Source organism: Coregonus clupeaformis, chromosome 28 (genome assembly GCF_020615455.1).
Source record: "Coregonus clupeaformis isolate EN_2021a chromosome 28, ASM2061545v1, whole genome shotgun sequence".
Lineage (NCBI taxonomy): Eukaryota > Metazoa > Chordata > Actinopteri > Salmoniformes > Salmonidae > Coregonus > Coregonus clupeaformis.
In genome coordinates, this window is record NC_059219.1 from 19994529 (window position 1) to 20013528 (window position 19000).

Below are 19000 nucleotides of genomic sequence, written 5' to 3' on the forward strand. Positions count from 1 at the left end.
CACAAGCAACAAACACACTTCCGGCAAATGAGGTCGGATATTGCCCTCAACATCCGGTAGGTGAGGTGACACACATAAACACATGGCCGTACGAATGATTTTACTGTGGTAAATTTTTTGGGAAGAAGTATAGAGCTTTATACAAATTCACGCCAACACGCAATGAAAGTTAAAGTCCTCTCCAGGAATCCGGACGACTATGTCCGTGAGACGAAGTTGGATATCCAGCGTGGTAAGTGCAAATAGTTAGCTAACTTCACACAGTTCAATCCACTGTAGAGAGCTGTAGCTAGCCTCACTGGCAAAACAACTTATTCTAACAGAGTGTCTGTAACCTACAGTACCAAGAAATTACGACCCGTCCCTCCATCCGTTCGAGGTGCCAAGAGAATACACCCGTGCCCTGAATGCGACCAAGCTGGAGCGCGTGTTCTCCAAGCCGTTCCTGGCTTCTCTGGACGGCCACAGGGATGGGGTGAACTGCATGGCCAAACACCCCAAAAGCCTCTCCACAATTCTGTCCGGCTCCTGCGATGGAGAGGTAACTAACTGTACTTTGAGTTAGCAATGGCCTGGTTAAATAGGAGTTGATTGTAAATCCAAGAACTCTAGTCTCTACATGTCATACTATGGAATGGAGTGGTCAAACATACACTACCAGTCAAAAGTTTGGACACACCTACTCAATCAAGGGTTTTTCTTTGTTTTTACTATTTTTTACATTGTAGAATAATAGTGAAGACATCAAAACTATGAAATAACACATGGAATGATGTAGTAACCAAAAAAAGTGTTAAACAAATCAAAATATATTTTCTTCGAATAGCCACCCTTTGCCTTGATAAAAGCTTTTCACACTCTTGGCATTCTCTCAACCAGCTTCATGAGGTAGTCACCTGGAATGCATTTCAATTAACAGGTGTGCCTTCTTAAAAGTTAATTTGTGGAATTTCTTTCCTTCTTAATGCGTTTGAGCCAATCAGTTGTGTTGTGATAGCCCTATTTGGTAAAAGACCAAGTCCATATTATGGCAAGAACAGCTCAAATAAGCAAAGAGAAACAACAGTCTATCATTACTTTAAGACATGAAGGTCAGTCAATATGGAACATTTCAAGAACTTTGAATGTTTCTTCAAGTGCAGTCGCAAAAACCATCAAGCGCTATGATGAAACTGGCTCTCATGACGACCGCCACAGGAAAGGAAGACCTAGAGTTACCTCTGCTGCTGAGGATAAATTCATTAAATAAATAAATGCTTCATGGAGTTCAAGTCACAGACACATCTCAACATCAACTGTTCAGAGGGGACTGTGTGAATCAGGCCTTCATGGTCGAATTGCTACAAAGAAATCACTACTAAAGGACACGAATAAGAAGAGACCTGCTTGGGCCAAGAAACATGAGCAATGGACATTAGATTGGTGGAAATGTGTCCTTTGGTCTGGAGTCCAAATTTGAGATTTTTGGTTGCAACTGCTGTGTCTTTGTGAGACGCAGTGTAGGTGAACGGATGATCTCTGCATATGTAGTTCCCACCGTGAAGCATGGAGGAGGAGGTGTGATGGTGTGGGGGTGCTTTGCTGGTGACACTGTCTGTGGTTTATTTAGAATTCAAGGCACACTTCACCAGCATGGCTACCACAGCATTCTGCAGCGATACGCCATCCCACCTGGTATGGGCTTAGTGGGACTATCATTTGTTTTTCAACAGACAATGACCCAACACACCTCCAGGCTGTGTAAGGGCTATTTTACCAAGAAGGAGAGTGATGGAGTGCTGTATCAGATGACCTGGCCTCCACAACCTCCCGACCTCAACCCAATTGAGATGGTTTGGGATGAGTCGGGCAGCAGAGTGAAGGAAAAGCAGCCAACAAGTGCTCAGCATATGTGGGAACTCCTTCAATACTGTTGGAAAAGCATTCCATGTGAAGCTGGTTGAGAGAATGCCAAGAGTGTGCAAAGCTGTCATCAAGGCAAAGGATGACTGTTTGAAGAATCTCAAATATAAAATATATTTTGATTTGTTTAACACTTTTTTGGTTACTACATGATTCCATATGTGTTATTTCATAGTTTTGATGTCTTCACTATTATTCTACAATGTAGAAAATAGTATAAATAAAGAAAAACCCTTGAATGAGTAGGTGTGTCCAAACCTTTGACTGGTACTGTATATGATGACAAGTCTGTGCATTGAGATGGTGAATCTAAATTACCTGTTGATACTGTAAGACTAACTTATTGTGTTCCTCAGCTGAAGGTGTGGAATCTCACCAAACGTGAGTGTGTTCGCACACTCCAGGCCCATGAAGGCTTTGTCAGGGGGATGGTCGTCCGCTTCTGTGGCACCTCCTTCTTTACGGTACGGTATCTGTTCCACTATCCAGGGTGGTATTCACTAGGGCACACTAACTAAACGTTGTGCAATGGACAAGTTCACATAGTACCCCCCATTCTGGCCTGTTTGCTTCCATTTCCTGTCCAGTGAATACTAACCAGACCAGGGGTGTATTCATTAGTCGGATTCCGTTGCAAAACGTTTGGTCTGTTGCAACGGAAACTGTTTACCGTTCACTCCAGTAACCAAGCAGAATGAAACTGGGAGGGACCTACCTGAATTTGTTGAATAGAAACTCTTGTTTTTGTTGCAAAAGGTCTTCCGTTTTCCTCTGTGAAAGTAAAAATGCTCGTGTTTCTGAATAACAGGTTGGTGATGACAAGACTATCAAACAGTGGAAGATGGAGACTCCAGGCTACGGAGAGGAAGAGGAACCTCTCAATACTATTCTTGGGAAGGTATGGAGGAAGAGCTGTCTGTCTGTCATTATTCTACTCAATGAATATCTCTGAGAGTGTCTCTGACCGAACCTATCTGATCTCATTAAGCAACACTGTAAAATGTGCATACCATCGAGTGGACCCATCATTAAAGATTGTGGCTATAACCCCATGATGATGATGATAAGAATGATGGGTTTGGAGATATTCCCTACAGTCAGGGTGATGATGATGATGGTTGTTGTAATGTATTCCCTCTAGTCAGTGATGATGATTGCGGGTTCACTTTAAAAAATGTAACTGACACCAATATTTGTTCCTTCCAGTCTGTGTTCACCAGCATCGACCACCACCAGAAGGAGGGTGTGTTTGTGACGTGTGGCCAACAGGTGGACATCTGGGACGAGCAGCGCAGCAGCCCCATCCGCTCCTTTTCCTGGGGCGTGGACAGTTTCAGCTGCGTCCGCTTCAACCCTGTAGAGGTAATCAACCCTCTGTCGGTGTGAATTGTAGCAGAAAGTGTCTCATAGTATGATTGCTGATCTAATATGGTAGTGAGGGGAAGTCCAGTCGCGGTTAGTGGGAGAGGATGGAACTAAGTGAAACTGGGCTGACATTCTGTTCCCAAAACTAGAATCTGTTACACAGTGCATTAATTTTTATAGAATTGGCGTTTTGCCAAACTTTTAAAAAAATGGTGTTGTTTAGAAGGAGTGCAAGGTCGAATTGAGTTTGTACACACAAGCAATTCCCTAACGGAAATATGCAAATACATGCTACAACGTGCCAATAGGATCTTGCTAGCTTGTGCTTGGCTTTGCCCACCTCCTTGCTTGTTCTGCCCACTATGCTTAATTTACTCCCACTGTAAACGACACAGATGAACTATCTTGTGTTAGTTATAAATATATTTGGTTATAGCTTCCATACACCAGAATAATGGAGGCAATACCCATATCAGGACTATGTAGTTCAAAGGTTGTGTAAAACACAGAGGTATTGTATGTTAGTGGATTTTAAAAATATGTTTTATTCTTGACCTTCCCCCTTTCCTCCTCAGACTGAACTTCTAGCAAGTTGTGCCTCTGACAGAAGTATTGTGCTGTATGACATGAGGGAAGCTACACCTCTTAAAAAGGTACATTTCTACGTCCTTGGTTGCATCCCAAATGGCACCCTATTTAGTGCACTACCATTTGACGAGGGCTCATAGGTTGCCATTTGGGATGCTGTCCATTAGAACTGCACGATTAATCACATTTTAATTGAAATTGCGATATTGACATGTGCAATATCCATAACTTAAGAGACAGCGATATTTTGAAATGCCACTTAGCCGTCCGTCTGTAACGCCCGTTTTTAAAAACGTTTGATATATTGCTCTAGTTGACAGTTCTCCTTCTCTCCTCTTTTGTCCGCTTCCCAATTCCACACACACCAAGCCCCGCCCCCTGTCACTCAAGAAGGCAGTTCCTTGTGCTAAAGATTCACTGCATGCATTGACCAAACAGCATGCAGTCAACAGATTTTTCCAAACAAGAATGACGCAGCTTTCCACTTTGCTTCTTAATATAAATTCACATGTTTTCTGTATTATACCGTTTGTTTGTGTAACTTGCTCTCTGCAAAACACTGGTTAGTTGGTCTTAGCAAGCTGAAAATGTGCCAAAAATTTGTTAGCTCCTAATGCTAATCGCTTGCTAGCTAAATCCACTGAGGGCAAATCTTGCTAGCAAACTTTTGCTCTAATATTGGATGGTACCAATGGTGGAGTATATCATCATTGTTTGTGCAACAGTTTGTTCTTAATCAGAGAGGAAAAGGCGACGAATATTCTAAAATCTTTGTCTGAATGTACCTATCTATTTAGGGTCCCATTTTATTTATTTAACCAGGTAAGTTGGCTGAGAACACGTTCTCATTTACAGCAATGACCTGGGGAATAGTAAGGAGCCAATTGGAAGCTGGGGATGATTAGGTGGCCATGACGGCCAGATTGGGAATTTAGCCAGGACACCGGGGTTAACAACCCTACTCTTACGATAAGTGCCATGAGAGTCAGGTCACCCGTTCAACGTCCCATCCGAAAGACGAGAACCTACACAGGGCAATGTCCCCAATCACTGCCCTGGGGCATTTTTTTTAGACCAGAGGAAAGAGTGCCTCCTACTGGCCCTCCAACACCACTTCCAGCAGCATCTGGTCTCCCATCCAGGACCAACCCTGCTTAGCTTTAGAGGCAAGCCAGCAGTGGGATGCAGGGTGGTATGCTGCTGGCCATGGGAAACACTGACCAACACTTTGGTTCTTACTCTGTCACAACCATCTCCTCCCTTACTTTTTCATCATTGTCATGCCAAACAAAACTGCATTCCAAGTGCCCACTGTATTCCAACCATACAATTTAAATGATCATTCTATTTCTATGACTCCAAGTGTTTTGATGTAAAATCGCAGTATTTGGTAGAAAAATTGCAATTAGATTTTTTTGCCCATATCGTGCAGCCCTACTGCCCATGACTTTGCCCTTTACTATACCCATCTCCCATTCTGTACTGTCCTCTCATTACCGGAATGTATCTAATGGTTAGTGTATTGAAGTATGAATGTGTGATTTCCTATATAGGTAATCATGAGCATGAGGAGCAACACTTTGTGCTGGAATCCCATGGAAGCTTATAACTTCACCTGCTCTAATGAAGATTACAAGTGAGTGACGCAATTCAACATGATGTATTGAGTTTACGTGCTCACTACACCACAGGCCTCATTCATTCCTGGAGAGAAGTTTGTGTGTTTTCAATGCTAATAATGTTTTTGTTCATGCAATTGTTTGGGGAGTGATTGAATCATTATGTCTAATGTACATTTACACTAGTTTTACAATAACACCATGTTCATTGAGATCTCAAGTGTTTTCATTTACTGGCCTTGCACCACGAATGAGAGAAGCATAGTGGTTTGTGTTAACCTCTCATCTTTGTATTTATTAACCAACCGTATGTGTTTCCTCCCCCTTCAGTCTGTATACATATGATATGAGGTACCTGGACAAGCCTTTCACCGTCCACATGGACCATGTCTCAGCCGTGCTGGATGTAGACTACTCTCCAACAGGCAAGGAGTTTGTCTCGGCCAGCTTTGACAAGACCATCCGCATCTTCCCCAAAGACAGTGGCCACAGCAGGTTAGTGGTGCCAAGGGTTCAGACACTGGGTTCCAGCAGACTGCTGCCAACACCAGGGCAGTTGTTCTGAATCCCGTGTCTCCGTGTGTGTTTATTATCAGCTTTGATGTATTTCTTTTTGCACAGGTGTAAACGTGTTTAAAGATGACACTGTGCAACAGCAACATTGTGTTCAGCACTTGAGTGTGTGTGGTTGTGTGTGACTATCCACAGGGAGGTGTACCACACCAAGCGCATGCAGCACGTCATCTCCATAAAGTGGTCGTCAGACAACAAGTACATCCTGAGTGCTTCAGATGAGATGAACATCAGACTGTGGAAGGCCAACGCTGCTGAGAAGTTGGGATTGGTGAGACACAGTCCTCTTCCTCTCCCTTAGAAGTAGTGTATGCATGTCCAGTAACCTGCAGGTGCAGGGTATCAAAACTAATGTCATGAAAGAAAGATGGATCGCAGAACAATGTTGAATGCTTACCATTAGCCGGTAGGCTTATATGCTAATATTCTGATTCATTTGTTGGAGCTGTGATTTTGACCTTCCGTTTTGTGAGTTTGCTGGATTCCTCAACCTGCCATGGCCTGATGCCCACCACGGCAGCTCAGCATGGTAAGAGAGAGAGAGGCCAGGCTGCCAGCAGCAACAGCAGTGGCACTGCCAAGGGCTCTGATGGATGCTGACTGACTTGGAACAGAATCACTTTCAATAAGTACAATGGACCAATAGGGACAGCAGAGCTGGGTTAGTGACAGACTGGAGCTTTTTGGAACTCTTGATTACCAATAGACAAAGTCTGACCAGTCAGTCAGTGTAGGCAATGTGGCACTATAGAGTGGATTTAAAGGGATAGTTCACTAAAATGTTTGTATGCGTAAAGTTTTTTGGGGAAGTCTATGGGCAAATAGTGACTGCAACTTTGATAGACTTAAATGACTTAGAGGTGTTACAGCAGGCTAACGTTAGCATCACCCATCCCAAAACATTGGAATATAATTATATTTGTTATGCTTTCTTCAAACTCTAACTCTCTGAATGTTCAAGGCATTCTTTACACATTACCTGAAATGTAAGGTTCTGTTTTGCTATCTTAAACAGATTCTTACACATACAGTCTAGCCTAACTCCTTTCTCATCTGATGCCAAAACCGGCATTTAGCCTACAAGAATGAATTACAAGGGAGATGAATGGATGTTTTTCGGTGCCATCTCCAATATCCATCCCCCTTCTGCTTCACTCTTCCTTATTCCCTTAATGCAGCTTAACACTGGAGAATTGGCCAACTTTTGGCACTTGTTTTACTGTCAGTGTATAAGAGGAGATTTATTCTGTAGCTTTGCACTTAAACAGATCAGACGAGCCCAGCTGCTATCAGCAGTTTGAATAGGCCCAATTACTTAAAGAGAGAGGCCACTCTGGAAATAATTAAGCATTAACAATCAAGTTGGACTGTAATGGTCTTTAATTAAAATGAAATGCTGAATCAAGGCTGTCTGTCAGATCTCAGGAGGAGTGGAAGTCTTCAGCCTGAGTTTGTTGCAACTGCAGTGTCTCTCTGGTTTTTGACGCCTTTCTATGAGCTGACCTTTGACCTCACTGTGTGAACTATACAGGTGGAAGGTCATTAGTTTTCATCCTGTGATAGTTTTTGTTCTGTGATCCTAATTTTCATGTTACTTGGAGGAGTAACATTGACCATATCATAGCCTTTGACATATTGTAAATTCACCTTCTGAAATCACACCAAAATTACCCTCCGTATCACACATTCTCATGACAGTCATGAGAAATATGACTATATAAACCTATACATACAGTGAGCTCCAAAAGTATTGGGACAATGACACATTCTTTTTTTTGGCTTTGTACTCAAGCACTTTTCACTCCATATCTGGTGAACCGTTTAGAAATGACAGCACTTTTTGTACATAGTCCCCCCATTTTACAGGAACCAAAAGTATTGGGACAAATTCACTTGGGTGTATTAAAGTAGTCAAAAGTTTAGTATTTGGTCCCATATTCATAGCACACAATGACTACATCAAGCTTGTGACTCGACAAACTTGTTGAATGCATTTGATGTTTGTGTTGGGTGTGTTTCAGATGTATTTTGTGCCCAATAGAAATGAATGGTAAATAAGGTATTGTGTCATTTTGGAGTCACTTTTATTGTAAATAAGAATAAAATGTTTCTAAACACTTCTACATTAATGTGGATGCTACCATGACCAAAACAAACAGCAAATGCATCCAACAAGTTTGTAGTCACAAGCTTAATGTAATCATTGCGTGCTAGGAATATGGGACCAAATACTAAACTTTTGACTACTTTAAAACACATAAGTGAATTTGTCCCCAATACTTTTGGTCCACTAAAATGGGTGCTGTAATTTCTAAACGGTTCACCCGATATGAATGAAAATACCCTCAAATTAAAGCGGACAGTCTGTACTTTAACCTCAGTCATTGTACCATTTCAAATCAAAAGTGCTGGAGTACAGAGCCAAAACAACACGTTTGTCATTGTCCCAATACTTTTGGAATTCACTGTATCTCTCTGGATACACGGCTCATACAGCTACATAACACCTTAAGCATACTACTCATTGGCTATTGAAAGAGCGTAGAGGCCATAGAGAACTCTGCAGAGTCAGTCAGTCAATGTTGCTCTGCTCCTTTTATCTCACTGTAAATGTTAAGGTTTTCATAAATAACATTTAACAGGCTGTTGGCCTGGTCTAAGGGAAGCAGAGTACCTCAACAGCATCAGCAGCTATTAGCTAATCTCCAACAAATTGAATTGATTTTAATTAGAATAAAAGCCCTGGAAGAGTGGCCACTTAGAGAACCTCGGAACCACGGCCGGAGAGAATGAGAGATGCTCAAGATCTTTGAGGGAGAGGAAGGGAGATGGAGAGTGAAGGGTGTGTTGAATTGTTGTCCATTCATTCAGATTGGAATGTGAAGGTTGTCTATGTACTAATTGGGCTGACCCCAATTATTTGACTGGTCGATTGTTTGGTCGACCAAGATTGTTTTTAGTTGAGCAGTAGCATATATATATATATATATATATATATATACTGCTAAAAAAAATAAAGGGAACACTTAAACAACACATCCTAGATCTGAATGAATGAAATAATCTTATTAAATACTTTTTTCTTTACATAGTTGAATGTGCTGACAACAAAATCACATAAAAATGATCAATGGAAATCAAATTTATCAACCCATGGAGGTCTGGATTTGGAGTCAACCTCAAAATTAAAGTGGAAAACCACACTACAGGCTGATCCAACTTTGATGTAATGTCCTTAAAACAAGTCAAAATGAGGCTCAGTAGTGTGTGTGGCCTCCACGTGCCTGTATGACCTCCCTACAACGCCTGGTGAGGTGGCGGATGGTCTCCTGAGGGATCTCCTCCCAGACCTGGACTAAAGCATCCGCCAACTCCTGGACAGTCTGTGGTGCAATGTGGCGTTGGTGGATGGAGCGAGACATGATGTCCCAGATGTGCTCAATTGGATTCAGGTCTGGGGAACGGGCGGGCCAGTCCATAGCATCAATGCCTTCCTCTTGCAGGAACTGCTGACACACTCCTCCCACATGAGGTCTAGCATTGTCTTGCATTAGGAGGAACCCAGGGCCAACCGCACCAGCATATGGTCTCACAAGGGGTCTGAGGATCTCATCTCGGTACCTAATGGCAGTCAGGCTACCTCTGGCGAGCACATGGAGGGCTGTGTGGCCCCCCCAAAGAAATGTCACCCCACACCATGACTGACCCACCGCCAAACCGGTCATGCTGGAGGATGTTGCAGGCAGCTGAACGTTCTCCACAGCGTCTCCAGACTCTGTCACGTCTGTCACATGTGCTCAGTGTGAACCTGCTTTCATCTGTGAAGAGCACAGGGCGCCAGTGGCGAATTTGCCAATCTTGGTGTTCTCTGGCAAATGCCAAACGTCCTGCACGGTGTTGGGCTGTAAGCACAACCCCCACCTGTGGACGTCGGGCCCTCATACCACCCTCATGGAGTCTGTTTCTGACCGTTTGAGCAGACACATGCACATTTGTGGCCTGCTGGAGGTCATTTTGCAGGGCTCTGGCAGTGCTCCTCCTGCTCCTCCTTGCACAAAGGCAGAGGTAGCGGTCCTGCTGCTGGGTTGTTGCCCTCCTACGGCCTCCTCCACGTCTCCTGATGTACTGGCCTGTCTCCTGGTAGCGCCTCCATGCTCTGGACACTACGCTGACCGACACAGCAAACCTTCTTGCCACAGCTCGCATTGATGTGCCATCCTGGATGAGCTGCACTACCTGAGCCACTTGTGTGGGTTGTAGACTCATGCTACCACTAGAGTGAAAGCACCGCCAGCATTCAAAAGTGACCAAAACATCAGCCAGGAAGCATAGGAACTGAGAAGTGGTCTGTGGTCACCACCTGCAGAACCACTTCTTTATTGGGGGTGTCTTGCTAATTGCCTATAATTTCCACCTGTTGTCTATTCCATTTGCACAACAGCATGTGACAGTTATTGTCAATCAGTGTTGCTTCCTAAGTGGACAGTTTGATTTCACAGAAGTGTGATTGACTTGGAGTTACTTTGTGTTGTTTAAGTGTTCCCTTTATTTGAGCAGTGTATATATATGTATGTATGTGTATATATATATATATATATATATATATATATATATATATATATATATATATATATATATATATATCACACACACACACACACACACACACACACACACACACACAGTGGGGAGAACAAGTATTTGATACACTGCCGATTTTGCAGGTTTTCCTACTTACAAAGCATGTAGAGGTCTGTCATTTTTATCATAGGTACACTTCAACTGTGAGAGACAGAATCTAAAACAAACATCCAGAAAATCACATTGTATGATTTTTAGGTAATTCATTTGCATTTTATTGCATGACATAAGTATTTGATCACCTACCAACCAGTGAGAATTTCGGCTCTCACAGACCTGTTAGTTTTTCTTTAAGAAGCCCTCCTGTTCTCCACTCATTACCTGTATTAACTGCAACTGTTTGAACTCGTTACCTGTATAAAAGACACCTGTCCACACACTCAATCAAACAGACTCCAACCTCTCCACAATGGCCAAGACCAGAGAGCTGTGTAAGGACATCAGGGATACAATTGTAGACCTGCACAAGGCTGGGATGGGCTACAGGACAATAGGCAAGCAGCTTGGTGAGAAGGCAACAACTGTTGGCGCAATTATTAAAAAATGGAAGAAGTTCAAGATGACGGTCAATCACCCTCGGTCTGGGGCTCCATGCAAGATCTCACCTCGTGGGGCATCAATGATCATGAGGAAGGTGAGGGATCAGCCCAGAACTACACGGCAGGACCTGGTCAATGACCTGAAGAGAGCTGGGACCACAGTCTCAAAGAAAACCATTAGTAACACACTACGCCGTCATGGATTAAAATCCTGCAGCGCACGCAAGGTCCCCCTGCTCAAGCCAGCGCATGTCCAGGCCCGTCTGAAGTTTGCCAATGACCATCTGGATGATCCAGAGGAGGAATGGGAGAAGGTCATGTGGTCTGATGAGACAAAAATAGAGCTTTTTGGTCTAAACTCCACTCGCCGTGTTTGGAGGAAGAAGAAGGATGAGTTCAACCCCAAGAACACCATCCCAACCGTGAAGAATGTAGGTGGAAACATCATTCTTTGGGGATGCTTTTCTGCAAAAGGGACAGGACGACTGCACCGTATTGAGGGGAGGATGGATGGGGCCATGTATTGCGAGATCTTGGCCAACAACCTCCTTCCCTCAGTAAGAGCATTGAAGATGGGTCGTGGCTGGGTCTTCCAGCATGACAACGACCCGAAACACACAGCCAGGGCAACTATGGAGTGGCTCCGTTAGAAGCATCTCAAGGTCCTGGAGTGGCCTAACCAGTCTCCAGACCTGAACCCAATAGAAAATATATTGCCCAGCGACAGCCCCGAAACCTGAAGGATCTGGAGAAGGTCTGTATGGAGGAGTGGGCCAAAATCCCTGCTGCAGTGTGTGCAAACCTGGTCAAGACCTACAGGAAACGTATGATCTCTGTAATTTGCAAACAAAGGTTTCTGTACCAAATATTAAGTTCTGCTTTTCTGATGTATCAAATACTTATGTCATGCAATAAAATACAAATGAATTACTTAAAAATCATACAATGTGATTTTCTGGATTTTTGTTTTAGATTCCGACTCTCACAGTTGAAGTGTACCTATGATAAAAATTACAGACCTCTACATGCTTTGTAAGTAGGAAAACCTGCAAAATCGGCAGTGTATCAAATACTTGTTCTCCCCACTGTATATAGTTGAGCAGTAGCATATATACACATACACAGTACCAGTCAAAAGTTTGGACACACCTACTCATTCAAGGGTTTTTCTTTATTCTTTACTATTTTCTACATTGTAGAATAATAGTGAAGACATCAAAACTATTAAATAACACATATGGAATCATGTAGTAACCAAAGACGTGTTAAACAAATCAAAATATATTTTATATTTGAGATTCTTCAAATAGCCACCCTTTGCCTTGATGACAGCTTTGCACACTCTTGGCATTCTCTCAACCAGCTTCACCTGGAATGCTTTTCCAACAGTCTTGAAGGAGTTCCCACACATGCTGAGCACTTGTTGGCTGCTTTTCCTTCACTCTGCGGTCCAACTCATCCCAAACCATCTCAATTGGGTTGAGGTGGGGTGATTGTGGAGGCCAGGTCATCTGGTGCAGCACTCCATCACTCTCCTTCTTGGTCAAATAGCACTTACACAGCCTGGAGGTGTGTTGGGTCATTGTCCTGTTGAAAACAAATTATTGTCCCACTAAGCCCAAACCAGATGGGATGGCATATCGCTGGGGTAGCCATGCTGGTTGTGTGCCTTGAATTCTAAATAAATCACAGACGGTGTCACTAGCAAAGCATCACTCCTCCTCCATGCTTCACGTGAGAAATACACATGCAGAGATCATCCGTTCACCTACACTGCATCTCACAAAGACACAGCAGTTGGAACCAAAAATCTCCAATTTGGACTCCAGACCAAAGGACAGATTTCCACCAGTCTAATGTCCATTGCTCGTGTTTCTTGGCCCAAGCAAGTCTCTTCTTCTTATTGGTGTCCTTTAGTAGTGGTTTCTTTGCAGCAATTCGACCATGAAGGCCTGATTCCCGTAGTCTCCTCTGAACAGTTGATGTTGAGATATGTCTGTTACTTGAACTCTGTGAAGCACTTATTTGGGCTGCAATTTCTGAGGCTGGTAACTATAATGAACTTATCCTCTGCAGCAGATGTAACTCTGGGTCTTCCATTCCTGTGGCGGTCCTCATGAGAGCCAGTTTCATCATAGCGCTTGATGTTTTTTGCCAAATTAAACTTTAACAAGGCACACCTGTTAATTGAAATGCATTCCAGGTGACTACCTCATGAATCTGGTTGAGAGAATGCCAATAGTGTGCAAAGCTGTCATCAAGGCAAAGGGTGGCTACTTTGAAGAATCTCAAATATAATATTTGTTTAACACTTTTTTGGTTACTACATGATTCCATGTGTTATTTCATAGTTTTGATGTCTTCACTATTATTCTACAATGTAGAAAATAGTAAAAATAAAGAAAAACACTGGAATGAGGAGGTGTGTCCAAACTTTTGACTGGTACTGTAAATCAAGTTTTTATTATGGCACACAAGACACCTGTCTTATTCGCGCCCATCTCAGTGAACTAATCCATCGCGGAAGTCGAGAATAATCTATTGCGTAGGCCGCGGTGGTGGCACAGTCCAAGAAGAACGGGAGTGTGGCTGCACAATGCACGTCTCTCTCCAGAATGCGCTCTCTCCTGCCAATTTGTGCACATTCATTGTTTCATATCTTCATTGTGTGAATTGTTTGCCTTTGATTGTTAGTGTCTATCAATTCTCCATTACATATATCACCAATAGTACATTTACTATTCATTCCTATAATTTCTAATCTACAATGATTGTTTGGTTTCCGTAATATCTGTTAATGCATTCAAAATATATTATTATTCCAGTCTTTTACTGTTATCATTGTTGGAGTGGACACGTTGTTTGCGGCGTGCTCAACCTATGCAACACTTGTTTTGGTTTATTTCATTCCATTTACGAGTTCTGTCAATTTAGTCATTATCTTGTTTGGAGCGCTCCTGTCAATGTTGATTAAGGACTTGCACCTGATCACTGGCGCAGGAAACTCTGAGGGCCCAGAATATTTTATACAGTGTTGCAAGGAGCTTCAGGCCGGACCCAAGTTAATAGTTGGTACAATGTTTCAAGTTCGTTGCAGATAGGCCATAAGTAGCCAATGTGATTTATAGGATATTTCTTCTTATCAGGATGTTTTCTACCTGCAGGCTGCAATGTTTTTATTATTATAATAATATGGCATTTAGCAGACGCTTTTATCCAAAGCGACTTAGTCATGCGTGCATATTTTTTTTTTTTGTGTATGGGTGGTCCCGGGAATCGAACCCACTACCCTGGCGTTACAAGCGCCGTGCTCTACCAGCTGAGCTACAGAGGACCACCCATTAGTTATTAGTTGGCTTTATAGGATATTTTTACATAGTTGGCAATAGAAGTTAATTTTTAGGTTTATAATTTTCATTTAGATTTGTATTGAATTTTGATTAACTAAATGACAATGATTTTGATATACGAAGACGTTATTATAAATGAAATGAAACCGTTCCACGGAAATGTGCATTAGAAAACCATAACTGGCTCGCAGATCAGGTCGGTAGAAATGGTAAGATAAATTGCCATTCCACATGAGAGTTTGCCGACTTCTCGTGTAGTCTATTACCGGCAACTTCAGGTTATCTTGATCTCTGGCTCCCTCTTGAGTAATGTGTGTCTTATTTCATCAAACAGTGAGCTTAAAGCATCAGACAAGCTCAATGCATAAATAGTTGATTTTATTAAAACAGGTTGTGTCTATACAATGGAAAAATACACGTTTTAAAATTTTGACCAATCAATTGGTCGAAATAAGACAACTTTCAGTGATCCAATATTATTTTTGGTCGGGGACAGCCCTATACTGTACATAATAGTGAATATGTTACCATCTTGTAACTAAACATGGGACCTATCGTTCAGTCATAATATCCAAGTCACAAAGATTTTCACATACTGGTCAATGGATGGTTGAGCGAGCAGTAGTAGGTGTTCAAGATAACTGTCTATCCAAAGCTGAACATTTTCAACCCTGCTTTTCCCATGGTGCAACATCCCAGGGGATATAGTCATACATTTATACAATTTTATTTAGATTTCAGTTTTCTCATGAAAATGTTGTCATTATGGACTGGTAATTAGTGTATACTTGTACATGAGGCACCCAAGTAGACCCCAGTAGTAGATGGTTCTCCTGAAAGTAATTTCACTATCTTTTTCCCCTTATTCTGTCTCCCTTTCTCTTTTTCTTTTTCTCTCTCCTTCTTACCTACTATTTCTCTTTCTCTCTCTCTGTCCTCCCCCTCCCCTCCCCCCATGGTCTAGCTGGCTCCTAGGGAGAAGGCAGCTGTGAACTACAGCCAGAAGCTGAAGGATAAGTTCCAGCATCACCCTCAGATCCGCCGCATCTCGCGCCACCGCCACCTGCCCAAGTCCATCTACAGCCAGAGCAAGGAGCTGCGTGTCATGAAGGAGGCTCGCCGCAGGAAGTATGGGCGCCTTCTTTACCCATGCCACTACTGTCTGCCCTACAGTGGCTTTCTGTTCTCAACTCTACCTGCACATATCCTCAATACACTTGTTTGTAACAGTCAAACCACAGAAGTCTATATATTACAGTATTTATATCAGTAGAATTGGCTTCTTGGTGAAGTTCTTGGTGAGGTTAGTGTGGTTTTGGACCTTATTTGTCTCTGTGTTGATGGGAGGAGGTTTTCGGGTGGTTGGCCTGGTCTTTGGCCTCATCACAAAGGAAACTGTCAATCTCTGTTAACACAGTAGGTTTAGAATTACCCTGGCCTCTGTCCAACTATGGCAGAAGGTCCTCATAGTGTCGATGTAGTGGTTATGAGGCCATAGCTGGCTGCCAGAATAGGTCTGACTCTGCCCTACCATGGCACACTTATCCTAATGGGAAACCAGACTGATAGGATAGGATGGTCGCTTATGGCTTGGGCATCATGGGCTCTTTGCTCATTTACACTAACGTCTCTTAAGGGGAAGTGATGGTGCCGTCATGACCAGTTGATGATTAATCAAATATTAGTCAGTGTTGATTTTTGGTCCTGAACCCGTAGTAACACATTATTGTGATATGTCATCCATGTGTACATAGGAGCTGTGACTGATGGCAGTGTAGCCTACATGTTCTTTGTGTATTTTTCAGATGACATCATTATTAGTCAATTCTACATTTTATGACATCAGGCCACCTGCCTGGCACTAACTCCTTTGTGTACTCTGCTAACGTTTCTCGCTCTGTGTGTGAATATTTTCAATGAGTTGGTGTTTGATGTTTGAGTTATTCATTGTTGCCTCATTGTGTCTGTTCCAGGGAGAGGAACGTACGCAAGCACAGCAAGCCTGGCTCCATGCCCGTGGTGACGGAGAAAGAGAAACATGTAGTCACCGTGGTGAAATAGAAGGAACATGGACACCTCTGTCTCTACACACACCTGGGTCATTTTCAGAAACACACAACTAGTGTTGCAAAATGTCTGTAAGTTTCCCAAAATTATCTGGTTTTCCAGAAATTCCAGATACCTGGATTTCCTGCTTATTCCCTCCTGATTCCAGGAATAATCCAAATGGGATTTCTGAAAAACCTGGCCATTTGGGAAAGATACCAGAATTTTGCAACCCTGCACACAACGTTGTGGATCCCTTCAGTTATATTCATGACATTATAATCTGCAACATTCAGAAGGATGCACCCTCCTGAACACAACCCTGTCTATGACTCTGAACCCTCCTGAACACAACCCTGTCTACGACTCTGAACCCTCCTGAACATAACCCTGTCTACGACTCTGAACCCTCCTGAACACAACCCTGTCTACGACTCTGAACCCTCCTGAACATAACCCTGTCTACGACTCTGAACCCTCCTGAACATAACCCTGTCTACGACTCTGAACCCTCCTGAACATAACCCTGTCTACGACTCTGAACCCTCCTGAACATAACCCTGTCTACGACTCTGAACCCTCCTGAACATAACCCTGTCTACGACTCTGAACCCTCCTGAACATAACCCTGTCTACGACTCTGAACCCTCCTGAACATAACCCTGTCTACGACTCTGAAATAACTCATTCCTCCTCTCCAAGGCGTATTACAGAAGAGAAATATGGGTCAATATTGTGAAGTTTGTTGACATAAGAGTCACAACTGTCATGGTACAACTAATTTCAGATGATGATTTCATTCATGCTTTTGTTGGAACAGTGATTTTGGGATATTCTTTTTGTATTGAAAAAATAATACACTAGTTACCGAGAAGATCGACATCCGTCAAATATCACCAGAAAAAATATTTGTGTATTTTAGAAACTTTCTTGAAAATGTTTGGCCTCCCTACACCACCACATACCTTCAGCAATTGTGTATACTGATTCAGTATATATCCTTAAAGATTACATGATGCAAAGGGTTGATTGTATTGATACTGTTTTTTTGTGTTTATTAATGCACTGCTAATAAAGATGTGGTATGGTATTTTTGGGTCTGATATGGATACAGATTTTTGGTAGGCAAAATACACTGATTCTCATTTTGGCAGATTGTTTTTCAGATCAAATCAAATTGTATTTGTCACATACACGTGTTTAGCAGATGTTTTTGCAGGTGTAACGAAATGCTTGTGCTTCTAGCTCCGACAGTTCAGTAATATCTAACAAGTAATATCTAACAATTTCACAACATATACACACAAATCTAGTAAGGAATGGAATTTAAGAATAGATACAGTGGGGGAAAAAAGTATTTAGTCAGCCACCAATTGTGCAAGTTCTCCCACTTAAAAAGATGAGAGGCCTGTAATTTTCATCATAGGTACACGTCAACTATGACACAAATTTAGATTTTTTTTCTCCAGAAAATCACATTGTAGGATTTTTAATGAATTTATTTGCAAATTATGGTGGAAAATAAGTATTTGGTCACCTACAAACAAGCAAGATTTCTGGCTCTCACAGACCTGTAACTTCTTCTTTAAGAGGCTCCTCTGTCCTCCACTCGTTACCTGTATTAATGGCACCTGTTTGAACTTGTTATCAGTATAAAAGACACCTGTCCACAACCTCAAACAGTCACACTCCAAACTCCACTATGGTCAAGACCAAAGAGCTGTCAAAGGACACCAGAAACAAAATTGTAGACCTGCACCAGAATGGGAAGACTGAATCTGCAATAGGTAAGCAGCTTGGTTTGAAGAAATCAACTGTGGGAGCAATTATTAGGAAATGGAAGACATACAAGACCACTGATAATCTCCCTCGATCTGGGGCTCCACGCAAGATCTCACCCCGTGGGGTCAAAATGATCACAAGAACGGTGAGCAAAAATCCCAGAACCACACGGGGGGACCTAGTGAATGACCTGCAGAGAGCTGGGACCAAAGTAACAAATCCTACCATCAGTAACACACTATGCCGCCAGGGACTCAAATCCTGCAGTGCCAGACGTGTCCCCCTGCTTAAGCCAGTACATGTCCAGGCCCGTCTGAAGTTTGCTAGAGTGCATTTGGATGATCCAGAAGAGGATTGGGAGAATGTCATATGGTCAGATGAAACCAAAATATAACTTTTTGGTAAAAACTCAACTCGTCGTGTTTGGAGGACAAAGAATGCTGAGTTGCATCCAAAGAACACCATACCTACTGTGAAGCATGGGGGTGGAAACATCATGCTTTGGGGCTGTTTTTCTGCAAAGGGACCAGGACGACTGATCCGTGTAAAGGAAAGAATGAATGGGGCCATGTATCGTGAGATTTTGAGTGAAAAC

The 19000-nt window shown here is 42.5% G+C and overlaps 1 protein-coding gene across 1 annotated transcript; it reads left to right on the top strand.

Annotated features, from left to right (window-relative positions):
• The first annotated feature begins 66 nt into the window (after positions 1–66).
• On the top strand, positions 67–17713 carry LOC121559964 (DDB1- and CUL4-associated factor 13-like). Its single transcript, XM_041873004.2, has 11 exons — positions 67–232; positions 342–541; positions 2259–2366; positions 2711–2800; positions 3109–3264; positions 3843–3920; positions 5409–5491; positions 5805–5969; positions 6183–6318; positions 15542–15705; positions 16551–17713. The coding sequence occupies exons 1-11, from the start codon at positions 163–165 to the stop codon at positions 16636–16638; spliced, it is 1338 nt and encodes a 445-aa protein (XP_041728938.2). The 5' UTR covers positions 67–162; the 3' UTR covers positions 16639–17713.
• The last annotated feature ends 1287 nt before the right edge of the window (positions 17714–19000 follow it).

Bases quoted from the DNA above. Each gene is read 5' to 3' on its own strand.
- LOC121559964 (XM_041873004.2), top strand. From the start codon at position 163: ATGAAAGTTAAAGTCCTCTCCAGGAATCCGGACGACTATGTCCGTGAG. The intron at 3,921-5,408 runs GTACATTTCTAC...TTTCCTATATAG, and splicing joins AAGCTACACCTCTTAAAAAG to GTAATCATGAGCATGAGGAG. The intron at 15,706-16,550 runs GTATGGGCGCCT...TGTCTGTTCCAG, and splicing joins AAGGAGGCTCGCCGCAGGAA to GGAGAGGAACGTACGCAAGC.